Source organism: Amia ocellicauda, chromosome 10, assembly GCF_036373705.1.
Source record: "Amia ocellicauda isolate fAmiCal2 chromosome 10, fAmiCal2.hap1, whole genome shotgun sequence".
NCBI lineage: Eukaryota > Metazoa > Chordata > Actinopteri > Amiiformes > Amiidae > Amia > Amia ocellicauda.
Window position 1 is genome coordinate 26,083,286 of NC_089859.1, and position 15,525 is coordinate 26,098,810.

The 15,525-nt window shown below is 40.8% G+C and overlaps 2 protein-coding genes across 2 annotated transcripts; both read left to right on the forward strand.

Annotated features, from left to right (window-relative positions):
• Nucleotides 1–7,977: 7,977 nt before the first annotated feature.
• On the forward strand, nt 7,978–12,137 carry LOC136760371 (cation channel sperm-associated auxiliary subunit TMEM249-like). The gene is made up of 6 exons (XM_066715744.1): nt 7,978–8,103; nt 8,839–8,936; nt 9,399–9,591; nt 9,912–9,997; nt 10,197–10,375; nt 11,526–12,137. Exons 1-5 carry the CDS (start codon nt 7,989–7,991, stop codon nt 10,332–10,334), a joined length of 630 nt encoding a protein of 209 aa, XP_066571841.1. The 5' UTR covers nt 7,978–7,988; the 3' UTR covers nt 10,335–10,375; nt 11,526–12,137.
• Nucleotides 12,138–13,192: 1,055 nt separating this feature from the next.
• Nucleotides 13,193–14,604, forward strand: LOC136759560 (E3 SUMO-protein ligase KIAA1586-like). Its single transcript, XM_066714566.1, has 2 exons — nt 13,193–13,651; nt 13,819–14,604. Exons 1-2 carry the CDS (start codon nt 13,271–13,273, stop codon nt 14,122–14,124), a joined length of 687 nt encoding a protein of 228 aa, XP_066570663.1. The 5' UTR covers nt 13,193–13,270; the 3' UTR covers nt 14,125–14,604.
• Nucleotides 14,605–15,525: the final 921 nt, after the last annotated feature.

Consider the following 15,525-nt stretch of genomic DNA (forward strand, 5'->3'; position numbering starts at 1 on the left):
AATATGCAGCAAGGCAAAACTGCAAATGTGCACATTAAATTGTTGCGATTACTGCTTTGAAAAAACGTCTACAATAATAATATTAGTATGCCTATGAATATTTCTTTTAATCAAAATTATTAATATTCTAAGATACAAAAATATATTAGGGCCTGATTAACTTGTAATCATATCTGTACAATGATGCTGGGGTGCCAGGCAAGAATTAACCTTACCATAAGTAAGTAGAATAAATCTCATATAGTACAGTACACGTAGAACAATGAATGGTTAAACAAAACACAAGCCACAAACTTCCCCTTCAGTACTAGGTTTGATGATAGAAGAAGAAACTCCTTCCTTCTAGTGACTCTGAATAAACTGTGTTCCACTAATGTATCCATGCCAAACCAACACAGCAACTGTTTTGTATCTGAAAGCCAAACAACAAGCTCAAACACAAACAGTCCCGAGTTACATAATTTAAAAAACACTGGATTTCTCATACTGTTCGCAGTCTTCATCATCATTTTGCGCTCATTTCTGATAAAGCTTTGGTCCTGATGCCCATTGGTTAAACCCAACAAAGCAAACACTGGTGCCGTCGACTCAATCCCCAAAAACAGATGCTGGCAAACATGTATTTTAATCCCATTGGCGGCGGCAGAGTATTTTGTTTGGCTAAACTACGGTGGGGCTAATCCATACAGTGGTGGGGCTCAAATCAACGTCTGAATTTCAGTGTGAATACATACGCAATAGAATAGCACCCTTCCCAGTAGCTAGAAATATCACGCATTAGGCTGCTCTGGGGTAGATGATTGCACTGACTCCTTTACTCACACGCAAAGTTACATCGACGTGGACAGTCACTACTACTGAGTTTAGGTAATACTATGCAGGTGTGGAAAGTAACAAATTACAACTCTTGTTCCTGTAATTGAGTAGCTTTTTCGTATTCTTGTACTTTTTTGAGTATTTTTCCAATGTGGTAATTCTACTTTTACTTAAGTATATTTTGAGCGAAGTATTGTACTTCGTTACTTTTAAAAAGGCATTCGTTACAGAGTGGAAAAACAAAATGTGGACAACAGACAGAAAGACCAATAAATTAAGGAGGAATACATTCAAATGTCAAGCATCCCGGCCACAGCACTCAGCAGGCCAGTCACAGTGCGTGTGTGATGTTATGGGTGGTCAGTCAATTAATCACAGATTTGAAGTCAGTCCTCTAGTCCAGCAGCAGTGAGGTGAGTTAACACGCTATAAAGACACCAGTATTGGTGAGTAGAGTGAACATTTTTCAATCGAAATCGAAGATTGATCGGAACGGGCGTTTCATTGCGACCATCGGATTGAAAGACGGCGTCGCGTTTTATTTATCTGGCTTCGGCAAACCAAAACTAATTAAAGTATCAGAAAAACAAAATGACAGCATACAGTAAATATCTCTGCATGTGTGAATTCCTCCCGCTTATCCGTCCTTCTGTCACTACATATTTAAATTAGATACAGCGTTTCAGTGGTGTACTCCTCAAATGTAATAAGTGTAACACAAAAATGTAATAAGAACAATATTCAGTTGTGGGGCGACACCTGGCAGACATGTGGACAAGTGCAAGGTAATACATGCAGGTAACAAAAATGTCCACTATAATTACACTATGGGAGGAATAGAACTAGATGAAGTAACGCATGAGAAAGACCTAGGAGTCTATGTGGACTCCTCACTTTCTCCATCCAAACAATGTGGGGAAGCAATAAAAAGGCAAACAGAATGCTAGGGTATATTGTCAAAAGAGTAGAATTGAGCACAAGGGCAGTGATGTTCAGACTGTACAATGCACTAGTTAGAGCTCATCTGGATACTGTGTGCAGTTCTGGGCTCCACACTTCAAGAAGGATATCGCTGCTCTAGAGGCAGTTCAGAGGAGAGCAACCAGACTTATTCCAGGTCTGAAGGGAAAGTCCTACTGAGACTGAGGGACCTGAACCTTTTCACCCTGGAACAGAGGACACTAGGTAGGGACTTGATTCAAGTCTTCAAAATCATGAAAGGCATCGAACACATCAAACCAGAGGAGCTTTTCCAGATCAGCAGGGACACACACACCCGGGGACACAAATGGAAATTGGACTTCAAGGCATTCAAAACGGAAAACAGGAGACACTTCTTTATACAGAGAGTCATCACAATCTGGAACAAACTCCCCAGCAATGTTGTAGAAGCTGAAAGTTTGGGAACATTTAAAAATAAACTGGATAGGATCCTTGGATCACTTAGTTATTAATGGACACCAAACAAGCATGATGGGTCGAATGGCTTCCTCTGGTTTGTAAACTTTCTTATGTTCTTGGGTTCTTAAGTTATATTATAAACACTTTCTTAGCTCATGCAGTAGGATACTGAACACAATATAGCCGACAATCTGGGCTTTGTAATACAAAATAGTAATCGTGACAGAGTTACACCAATCAGCCATAACATTATGACCACTGACAGGTGAAGTGAATAACACTGATAATCTCGTTATCATGTCACCTGTCAGTGGGTGGGATATATTAGGCAGCAAGTGAACATTTTGTCCTCAGAGTTGATGTGTTAGAAGCAGGAAAAATGGGCAAGCGGAAGGATCTGAGCGACTTTGACAAGGGCCAAATTGTGATGGCTAGACGACTGGGTCAGAGCATCTCCAAAACTGCAGCTCTTGTGGGGTGTTCCCGGTCTGCAGTGGTCAGTACCTATCAAAAGTGGTCCAAGGAAGGAAAAGCGGTTAACCGGCGACAGGGTCATGGGCGGCCAAAGCTCACTGATGCACGTGGGGAGCGAAGGCTGGCCTGTGTGGTCTGATCCAACAGACGAGCTACTGTAGCTCAAATTGCTGAAAAAGTGAATACTGGTTCTGATAGAAAGGTGTCAGAACACACAGTGCATCGCAGTTTGTTGCGTATGGGGCTGCGTAGCTGCAGACCAGTCAGGGTGCCTATGCTGACTCCTGTTCACTGACGAAAGCGCCTACAATGGGTACGTGAGCATCAGAACTGCACCACGGAGCAATGGAAGAAGGTGGCCTGGTCTGCTGAATCACGAGTTCAAGGTGTTGACTTGGCCTCCAAATTCCCCAGATCTCAATCCAATCGAGCATCTGTGGGATGTGCTGGACAAACAAGTCCGATCCATGAAGGCTCCACCTTGCAACTTACAGGACTTAAAGGATCTGCTGCTAACGTCTTGGTGCCAGATACCACAGCACACCTTCAGAGGTCTAGTGGAGTCCTTGCCTCGACGGGTCAGGGCTGTTTTGGCGGCAAAACGGGGACCTACACAATATTAGGCAGGTGGTCATAATGTTATGGCTGATCGGTGTGTATATATGCGTCATCTACATTGATGTACACTGCAAGTTCAACCTTATCTGAAAATTATGTGTAAATGGGCAACTGTATGTAAACTAATGCAATATAGATTAATAGGCAGTCAATCCTATTTGTGCTATGTTTTCAGTATCCCAGGCCTGTCATTACATAGAAAGCAGCTGTCATTCCATGTCATTCCACTTAATTTTTTTACCCGAGGTTATTTTAAAGAAAGAGTATTCAGAATTTTAGGATTCCTGTGTGGGATTTGGAGATACAGGCCGTCCTTCTGTTTTCCCCATTGTAGTCTATGGGCATTCCACTCTCCATTATAGTCAATGAGTATTCCATTTTGTCATTTGTTTTAGTCTGTCCGAAATAAACTAATAGTAAAGTTAAATCAACACTTATTTGTGTTGTAGGTAAGGTGGTGTTGTGATTGTATTTTTTTTTTTATTTAAATATCAGCTACAGCCATTTAGAAATAATACAAACTTTTAAATCAATAAAACCGTTACTTTATTGTTACATACAGTGCATCCGGAAGGTATTCACAGCGCTTCACTTTTTCCAGATTTTGTTATGTTTTAGCCTTATTCCAAAATGGATTAAATTCATTATTTTCCTCAAAATTCTACAAATAATAGCCCATAATGACAACGTGAAAGAAGTTTGAAATCTTTGAAAATGTATTAAGAATAAAAAACAAAAAAAGCTCATGAGCAAAGGATGTGAATACTTATGTACAATACTTTGATGAAGCACCTTTGGCACCAATTACAGACTCAAGTATTTTTAAGTATGATGCTACAAGCTTGGCACACCTTTTTTTGGGCAGTTTCTCCCATTCTTCTTTGCAGGACCTCTCAAGCTCCATCAGGTTGGATGGGGAGCGTCGGTGCACAGCCATTTTCAGATCTCTCCAGAGATGTTCAATCGGGTTCAAGTCTGGGATCTGGCTGGGCCACTCAAGGACATTCACAGAGTTGTCCTGTAGCCACTCCTTTGTTATCTTGGCTGTGTGCTTAGGGTCGTTGTCCTGTTGGATAATAAACCTTCGCCCCAGTCTGAGGTCCAGAGCTCTCTGGAGCAGGTTTCCATCAAGGATGTCTCTGTACATTGCTGCATTCATCTCACTCAATCCTGACTAGTCTCCCAGTTCCTGCCGCTGAAAAACATCCCAACAGCATGATGCTGCCACCACCACCATGCTTCACTGTAGGGATGGTATTGGCCAGGTGATGAGCGGTGCCTGGTTTCCTCCAGACAGGAGTTCAATCTTTGTTTCATCAGACCAGAGAATTTTGTTTCTCATGGTCTGAGAGTCCTTCAGGTGCCTTTTGGCAAACTCCAGGCGGGCTGTCATGTGCCTTTTACTGAGTAGTGGCTTCCGTCTGGCCACTCTACCATACAGGCCTGATTGGTGGAGTGCTGCAGAGATGGTTGTTCTTCTGGAAGGTTCTCCTCTCTCCACAGAGAGGGACTGGAGCTCTGTCAGAGTGACCATCGGGTTCTTGGTCACCTCCCTGACAAGGCCCCTTCTCCCCCGATCGCTCAGTTTGGCCGGGCGGCCAGCTCTAGGAAGAGTCCTGGTGGTTCCAAACTTCTTCCATTTACAGATGATGGAGGCCACTATGCTCATTGGGACCTTCAATGATGCAGAATTTTTTTTTTACCCTTCCCCAGATCTGTGCCTCGATACAAACCTGTCTCTGAGGTCTACAGACAATTCCTTGGACTTCATGGCTTGGTTTGTGCTCTGACATGCACTGTTAACTGTGGGACCTTATATAGACAGGTGTGTGCCTTTCCAAATCATGTCCAATCAACTGAATTTACCACAGGTGGACTCCAATCAAGTTGTAGAAACATCTCAAGGATGATCAGTGGAAACAGGATGCACCTGAGCTCAATTCTGAGTGTCATGGCAAAGGCTGTGAATACTTATGTATATGTGCTTTTTCTGTTTTTTATATTTAATACATTTGCAAAGATTTCAAACAAACTTCTTTCGCATTGTCATTATGGGGTATTGTTTGTAGTATTTTCAGGAAAATAATGAATTTAATCAATTTTGGAATAAGGCTGTACCATACCAAAATGTGGAAAAAGTGAAGCGCTGTGAATACTTTCCGGATGCCCTGTATCTCTGCATATCTCCAAGCTCTCAATTATTTAATTGAACCCTTATTTGAACTAATAATTTCCTAAATCAGAGCCTTTTCACTATTTTAAACAACCTTTTTATTACCCAAGTTAAAAAGTCATATCAAAGCAGATCTTTACTTCAATTAAGGTTCAACTGAATAACTGAGAGCTCGGTTGGAACAAAAACCAGCAGGGTATGGGGTCCTCCAGGACAAGGGTTGGGAACCACTACTCTAAGGGGACAAGGGGACTTTTCCTTCTACTTGAGTAAAATCAAAGTAATAGTACTTCTACTTGAGTAGGATTTTTCAGTACTCTTTCCACCTCTGAAACTCTGCATGCTATTTCAACTCGTTCACGTTGTCTGGCAAACCTGTCCTCTACAAACCCAGCACATTGTACATGACGCGTCACACTCCCCTCACACACACACACACACACACACACACAGTAAGAGATAGAGAGACACACACAGATAGATAGATAGATAGATAGATAGATAGATAGATAGATAGATAGACAGAGTAATTAACGGAGCACAAGAGGTGGCCGCCGAAGCCACACAAAACGCGACAAAGTCAGCAGTTTCCAAATCGACCCAATTATTTAAAATATATTCAAACTCACCATTTACGTTTTCAAAGGAGCACAATCCGCCGGATCTTGTGGTTGGATCGATCCATAATGCTAACAATGTTACAATTTCCCAAATTACTTAGCTATCTAGCTAGCGTTAGCTAACGTTAAGTGATTTGGCTCGGATCAGTGTAATGTGTGATGCACTGCATGCTAACGCCCGCAGTTTCACGCAGCAGTGACGCAGTGACGCAGATGGAACGGGCTGCGCTGATTCTGCGCGCTGGTATTCTTGGTTGTTATGGTGGGGCCGCCGCCCTTGTTTAATCCTTGTCCGTCTCAAATCTATTCCTTCAGTTCTTAACGTTAAGAAAAACATTTTACATAACTGACATAGAACAAAAAGTGAAATCTGCCATAGTTTGCAACATATCTCTCAATCTCAATCTTCTCTGCTTATTCAAAACTTTTCTCTCCGCGTCGCCCTTCGCGAATATTTTATTCCAGTAAAAATGTGATTAATTATATAAGGGCAATATTCACTAATTTAGTTTAATATGTAGCCTATTGCATTATGATTTCAAATGGATTCAGCCTAGGCTAGAGAGTATTAAACGTTGCAGTTCATTGCACTGAGTTGTGTAGTCTGTACATTTCAAATAAGATGTTAACTAATTATATTATTTTAATGGTAAGAATATGACGGTACATTGCAAATGTGAGTTGATAAAAGTAGCTCTACAGTTTTAATTGTATGACGATAATTAGTCCCTATAATACGTGCATATATGCATAGTGTAAGGATCTGGGACTGGGGGGTCATGTGGGGTATGTGTATATGTGCTACGGTCTTGTTGTGCTCATGTATCTGGTGTTTAGTTACGTCCTGGGGTCAGGACTTGGGGGCGCCAGTCACGGGGTACAAACTAATAAAGAGGGGTGCCTGGTGCCCGAGTAGAGCTGTGGTGTGGCTGGAGCCTAGAGACGGTCGCGCCAGCCTGAGAGCCTGTACGCAAATTAAGTTGCTGTTGCTTGCATCCTGCGCCTCCTCCCTTATTTCTGCTGAGCGTTACTAGAGTTGTTACTGTTACTATCCTGTGGGGGACAAGATCAATACATTGTGTTGTTTTAACAACCGGGGGAGACAAGTAGTATATAGAAGATATTTGGATATATTCTTGTTTTACTTCCGGATTAACGTAAATCGATTCTCTACCCACAATCCAAAGCAACTGTCGTAAATGTATTTAAATGAGACCGACGGTGAGAACGAAAGAATGTATTTTTTGTGTGTTTATGACGTCACACAGACAAAGCTGCCTGTGTGCAGTGACGTACTTGGCTCGCCTGCTGAAACAGCCTACATATAGTGCACGCAGATTTAACTACAAGGCAGACGTTTGCGGCTGTTGGTTATATTGCTACTGATGGGTAATCAGTGCTTCCGTCGGATCGGTGAGTGCATTTGTCTCCCCCAAACCCTCTTTCTGTTGCAGATTTTGAGACGTTGACGATTGGCCTTTACGCCTAGATCGGTGTATACTTCTTTCGTGTCGGACGTCGGATCGGTGTGCGCCATTTGTGTCCCCGCCGAACCACTTTTCCATTGCAGGTTGCGAGACATGGTCGGTTAGCCTAGACGCCGGGCTCGGTGCATATGTCGCCGGCTGACTGCGTGGGCTGTGATCTGATACGGTCTGTAAGCAGGGCTCCTCAGCCTGAATATTTGGACTTCTAGTTTAAATTGTCATGATTATGACATATAGGATAAAAATGCCAGGCTGCATGGCAGGTATGAGAATAATTAGATAAATCACAAGGTACAGTACAGTACTACCACATCCTCGTTTTTTTTTTTTTTTCATAATATATTGCTGTACGAACATGGGGAGCAATGTTAATTGTGATGCTCTTTTCCAGCTCCCATCATGCTGATTGGTTTTCTCAGAAGCTGGAAGAATGAGCTCTTCAGGCCAGAGCACACTCTGAATGAGAAACTGAGAGAGAGCAGATTTCACCCTTTCATTCTGCAGGAGCCGAATGGTAAGTCACTCTACTTCCCTTATGTGTATCAGCAGATCAGCAGGGACTCGTGCACACGGACACAAATGGAAATTGGACTTCGAGGCATTCAAAATGGAAAATGGGAGACATTTCTTTACACAGAGAGTCGTCACAATCTGGAACAAACTCCCCAGCAACGTGGTAGAAGCTGAAAATTTGTGAACATTCAAAAATAGTCTGGATAGGATCCTTGAATCACTTAGTTATTAATGGACACCAAACAAGCATGATGGGTCGAATGGCTTCCTCTAGTTTGTAAACTTTCTTATGTTCTTGGGTTCTTAAGTTATATTATAAACACTTTCTTAGCTCATGCAGTAGGATACTGAACACAATATAGCCGACAATCTGGGCTTTGTAATACAAAATAGTAATCGTGACAGAGTTACACCAATCAGCCATAACATAACCACGGAGCAATGGAAGAAGGTGGCCTGGTCTGATGAATCACGAGTTAAAGGTGTTGACTTGGTGTCCAAATTCCCCAGATCTCAAACCACTTGAGCATCTGTGGGATGTGCTGGCCAAACAAGTCCGATCCATGGAGGCCCCACCTCACAACTTACGGGACTTAAAGGATCTGCTGCTAACGTCTTGGTGCCAGATACCATAGCACACCTTCAGAGGTCTAGTGGAGTCCATGCCTCGATGGGTCAGATTATGTGTACAAAAATGACATGACCATTTACAGCTGCCCCCTTTGCTTGCTTTCAGTTTTTGTTCTAGAATACCGGCAGAACATCTGGAAGGCTGTAATACTGCTGATCGCCAGTATCATTGGCAATCTACTGCATGTCACTGGAAACTACAAGGTAACACTTCTGATCAGATTGCGTAGGGCAGGATGGCAGGAGTGTGAAGGACAACAAACCCCTATTAATCAAACTATTTCTATCTCTCTTGTGCTATAACAGAGTATTGTATTTAATTGGCTGATGTTGTTACCCATGGTGGTGGTGGTGATGATAATAACAATGACAATAACAATAACATTTTAAACTTGGAAGTCCCTCAAAATGTGCATGTAAATGTTGCATGGCTCAAAAAGGGACAATGCAATATGAGACCTCAAAAGAGGTAATGCAGAATACAGCATGTTTGAATAGTAAGCACAGGTCTGAAATGGTAAATAAACAAGTGGCTTGTTATATGATCTTCCGTAGTGCCAGCTAGCATAGTATCCACTGTGTTATAATTAATAAACTGTAAACAAGACCCAATAAAAGGACTAGGTGAAATGATGCCTAAATTGCTTTTTCAAATCTGTATTTCAGGATTTCCAGGGGTTAACAGCTTTGTTTGTGTTCACCCTGTGTCTGGCCCTGTGGTTCATGCCTGTAGCCACCGTCAAGCGCAGGGTGGTAATAGACCACAATCTGGGCGTTTACAAATTCTATGTGCACAAGCAGCTCCGACACCAGTGTCCTCTCAACGATATCTGGATCCAAATGGTGGCTAAGAAAAGCGGTCAGTATCTACATTAAGTGGCTGTGGGATTGAAATAATGCACACCCAGCATGGTTTATAGGTCTGGGAAAAGTTTTAAAGTGGTCCAGAGGAAGCAAACATTCTTGCAGCCTACAGGAACCAGATGTGCACAACACTGAAGTGCCAAACTCAAGACTTAAACAAATGAATTTATAACCTAGGCTAGTTTTGTACACTTCCCACAGACCACAGTGTCTGACTATACAGGAGAAAACATCTGTTGCCCATTCAGCATCTGTATTTTGTTGTCTTTGGTAGCTTGCCCCTGATAAACATGTCCTTCCTTTCATTCTTATCAGAGGACAGCTGTGTTTTCTACAAACTCACCCTGCGTGGAATCCACATAGACTGTCAACAGCTGAGTGGCATTTCTGAATGCTATGAGGTAATTATTTTCAAAAGAAATCACAAAGTGTTTAGGCAGATTGTACTGTACTTCATGCAATCCAAAAATCAATAAAACAGCAATAACCCATAAATTACACAATATAAAAAGGCAAATGTAAGCAAATTACTTCAAATAATATGGTTTCTTTATTAGAAAAGCAATGCCAGTGCTGTTCTCATTCCCCTTGCGTTCACAGGTGATGGAAATCCTGGGAAAGAGAATGGCTTCCAGGCTGAACATTAATTACTTTGATTATCGGGATGTTTCGGCAAGGCACCTGATCAATCAGTGGCCCAGGCATCAGAACGTGGATGAAGAGGTGTCACCTGTATGATGAATAGGACCAAATTCATCACGTGGTTTTCATCACGGACAGTAAGTCACAATGGTTAATATTTTCTGTTGGGAATCGGTTCTTATAGTACATGTACATGTTCACTTACAAATTACATAACTAAACCCCCAATAGAGATTATTAATAAATCATAAATAACACATATTCAATTCAGTAAATGTGTTGCCATACTTTATAAAAGTATTTTTAATTATATTTATGGCTGCTATTCCCCACAAACTTTGCTTTTGTGACCAGGACAGTGATATTTAGAAATGTACCTATTTCCAATGAGAAAACGGGTGAATTTCTGTCTTTTCATACACAAAGTCAGAAGAAAACATATGAATCCAAATGAACATGTATTTATACTAAAATAATAAAAAAATGACTACAAAAGATTTAGTAGTGAGTAGTTTTTCAAGATTTACGATTATACTGTGGGGAATAATAGCCATTTTCTATACTTTTGAGGCATAAGCAATTAAGAAATAACACTTACTACCCAGGAACAAAAATTGTTACATAGTAGAATTATTGAGTTAATGTGCTTGAAGCACTGATCTTCGTTACACACCACCAGTTACATACTGTTGATTTGGGTTAATTTGTCATTGTGTGTCATGCTGGATTACAAGTTAAAAAATCTCCTTGCAGGTCATTTGAAGTGTAATTTACAATTTTAGGAAAGCTGGAGAAATATGTTTCTCAATGAATACCTTGCAGGCAACAAAACATGTGCTCATGTTTGTGTTTTGCACTCATAACCAGGGACGTAGTGCACGGTATACGGCGTATACCCACTTCTAAATCCCCTCTGATGCACGTCATTCAGTAGTGTCCTGCATTAGACAAAATCATGACAGTCCAGCACATGAGTAGCTAATCCAATCGAATGTGAATAAATGCAAATATACCCTAAAAACACCCAGTAAAGACAGTGATGCGGTCAGGACCGAGGTGCTGGCTTCCCTTGAAATATAATTGCCCCCCAACGCCGCCATTGGACTATAATACCGTCAATCTGACAATGCCCAATGCCATTGGATCAGAGCCCTGTCAATCACTGCCTGAGCCACTGCCTGTCATCTTGGCAATGCTTGACGCCATGTTAAAATATGGCCTTTGGAATATTTAATTAATGAAATGAATAGGAAAGATGAAGCGAACTACTCAAACATTTGTTTTCAGAATTGCAAACGACCTTGCAATGCTGCATCGGTGCTTTTAGCCAGCAGCTCAGCTAACGATAGCCAAGCGCCCGCGCCCGCTCCGTCCCCCACCCCAGTCAGAGAGGATGCTGACGGTGACAGAGATGCTGCCTCTTCACCCACAACTTTGAATATAGTCATCGAAGACGTCAACCAAGGTGAGCACTTTTTGATAGCAGGACCTTGTAAATTATGTTAATAACAAATGTCAGGGCTCGAAATTACCATTTGCCCGTCACTGTATGTCACAGGAGAAACAGTCAGTCACACATAGGAGTGGGATAAATTGAGAATCATTATTTTTTTGTTTCAAATAGATTACGATTCTGAACAGACAACTAGGGATGGAAAAATGAAGCCTCTTGAAGCTTTTCTCTGATTGTTTCGGGAAAAGATTCAAAGCATCAGGAGTGTCAAAAACAGTGCCATCTTGTGGCAGGTTAAATTTATAGCAGCCATAAAATAGAGTGTGCAGCTCCGATGTTTTATCCATGAATCCATGTATCCATTTTATCTAACAAATGTGTTCAGTTTTCTCATAATATAATTCACATATTATAGTGTGGCAATAAATTAAATGTAACAACAACAATAATAATAATAAGACCAACAGAGGCAAGTAGCCTATATGGCTTATTTTATGGTTTTTATACTTATATGTCCTTACATTTATATTTATGGGGTTTATATGGCCGAATATATGATAATGTAATATATATAAAAATGTTTAGTAAATGGACTTGAACTTCTATAGACCCATAGAGTAGTGGTCTTGTGTTAAACATTTCGACACGCATTCACGTGACTGGAAAGAAAGTGAGGCTTCTTTTTCGTTGATCACGTGTTTCTCTGAAAACGATACGCGCTCCGGCACGGAGCTTCATGAGAAATTGCGCTGCGAACTCGATACACGCTTTGAATCTTCAGTGTCATATGTAACATCACTACAGACAACTAAACAAAATAGCATGTAATTTACTAGAGGTTCTGACAAAATGTTAATTTGCTGCAGTCTATTTTTTTTTTAATTTGAATTATTAAAAATAATCTGGTTTAATGAATGATTCAATGACTCACTCATAGAGACGTCACTTGTTTCATTACTGGATGATTTAGTGTTTTTGAACGAATCTCTTGAATGAATGATTCAATGACAAATATATTTAGATTTCACATTGTTAGTAAATTTTTGTGTCAGTGAACTAAATTCAGTAATGTTCAGGTTATGGTAATTGTTTCCATTATTACATTTATAGCCCATAATTCAATCACTCATGTTGTTGTTGTTTTTGTAGACAACAATAATGACTGGCCAGACCTGTGGACAGCCAAACAAAAATAAGATTATAAATCCAAGAACCCCTGGTTAGGATGAAAAAAATTGAGTAAGTTTAGGTAGATTGTTAGTTTTGGCAGCTTCTAAAACAGTGGACACAGAGAAATATACAGTGTGTGTGTTTGTGTGCTTGTATGTATGTGGGTGAAATGGACACTACACACATAGAAATATGAATACAGTAGTTACATTGTTTGTTTATGCTTCACAGGATGTCTGGTCTGTAGCACTGTGAACTCCATTGGAATCATCAAGGAGCAAGGTGTATCGAGAGAGAGAGAGAGAGAGAGAGAGAGAGAGAGAATGGAAGTAGAGAGAGAAGTCTGTCAGTCTTGAGAAATAAGGTGAGGAAACATGCTTTGTCTAAGGCCCACACTCAAGTTGTGAAGATGGCAGAACAACAGAAAGAAGTGGTCATTGAGAATGCGGTGGAGGCTATGACTGATTCCTACATGAAGGAAACCGAAGCTGTGTTTCGAACAGCCTACCATTTGGCCAAAAAGAACAGACCCTTTTCTGACCATGAGAGCCTCATTGAGCTGCAGGAATTGAATGGCATAAAGATGGGCTCAATACTTCATTCACGTTACAGTGCAACACAAATAACCAAATATGTTGCCAATGAGATGCAGAGCAAAATCGTCAGTAGCATAATAGCATCATCGAGTATGAACCATAGACTTGAACTACATTATTTGTCATTTAGCAGATGCTCTTATCCAGGGCAACTTACATTTGTAGCCATTTATACAGCTGGGCATTTTACTAAAGCAATCTAAGTGAAGTACCTTGCTCAAGGGGACCACAGCATTGCCTAACCACTACTCCACAGTGCTGCCTAGTACTGAGCTAGCTGTGTCAGATGTAGTTGATGAGGTAAACTCTAGTATGTCAGACAAAAATGAGCGTGAACTCAAAGGTGCAGCAGCCGAAGTAGGCTCACAGAGTCTTGGATGTACGCTGGGTGGCCAGTAGCTTTCGGACTGTTCGTGCTGTTTGGACATCACTGGGAGCTCTTGTGCAGCACTTTAAGAATGCTTGTTCTGATGAGAGGAGGTCCAACAATGAGAAGCAAATGTACAGAGGTTTATTGGACCGTGTTCAAAGTCCTGAATTTCTTTGTGACCTTGGGCTCATGTATGACACACTCCATGAACTAAGTGTCCTGTCACAGGAGCTTCAGGCTCGTTCTATAACTCTCCGCAGAGCAGAGCATCTGCTGAAACGCAGAGTGTTACATTAATTTAAAGAGAGTCCAGGTGAGAAATATGGTGAGGCTTTAGAAGCAAAAGAGAGTGGGGTGTATCGATCTATAGCCTTGAAAAGAAATGCAAAGCTCAAGTCTATCAATCCAGGCCAGTTCTTACAAAGCCTTGTGAACAATCTTGAGCAACGCTTGTCTTTCGAAGATGAGACCATCAAGGACCTCCACATCCTTGCTCAGAGTAAATGGCCATCAAACCCCAGCATCCGCCATGGTGAAGAACAAGTTAAGTGACTGTGCAAGCGATTTAACTTGTGCACAGACCAAGCACTGAATGGGTTGCGGGACCTACTGGAAGAGCCCAACAGTGAGCCCAACAACCTAAAACCGCTCATTAACTGTATGAAAACATTCCCTGTCAGCATAGCAGAGTGTGAAAGGAACTTTAGCCTTATGAACAATATCAGCACAGACAAAAGGGCTGTCCTACTGGTCTCAAACATATCAAACTTAATGATGATTAACATCAACAGACCCCCTACTTCCAAGATTGATCCTAGAAAGTATACAAGAACCTGATTGAAGAGCCACCGTGCTGCCTCTTCTGTGTGTAGCGTAAGGCACACTTATAAATTTCAATTAAAGAAGTGAATTTATAGTATCACCTTATCACGAATCCTGGAATCTTGTAGAACTCAATTTCTGTAATAATTGGACGCAGACACCAATTCCAAAGATATAAATTGTCAAATTTATTCAAAACAAAGACTAAATGTAGCACTACACTAATTATACAAAAGGGAAAAACTAATTAAAATTCAACTCTAGATCAACAAATCAAAGACAAATCACTTCCGTGACCAAATCAAAGACCATGGGATCGCATATGATAACACAAATCGTTAAACAAAAAAGGTTATAAACACATTGACTACAATACCGGTTAGTAAGACGAAGGTGAGTCTCTCATTAGTATTGTTAGTCAGACATTAAATAACTACGCAGGTTAGTATTTATGTAACTTCAGGTAACTTCTCGTTATATATATATCAGTCTCATTTACGTTTAGGTGCCGAGAAAGATCCTATCATTACTTGTTACCACAATTTCCCCTTAATGATTATTATTCAATGATTAAGGATAGGCAGGGCCACCAATAATCTAATGTCTATTAACTTGTGTCAGTTTCAGACTAAACAGTTAAACAGGAATGAGAAGATATTTCTCGGCGTTGACAGATTTTATTTCTAAAATTATCAACAAAACAGTTTAATGCAACACACATTTATATTTAAGAAAACTAAATGATATTACACATTCTAGAGTTATGAATCACAGATTAACATTTCTAATTGATTTCTCAAATGTCATGAATCATGAACTCCAAACTGTTAAACTTATGTGAACTTCGTCGCAGAGAGGCCTCTCTGTCTTCGGGCT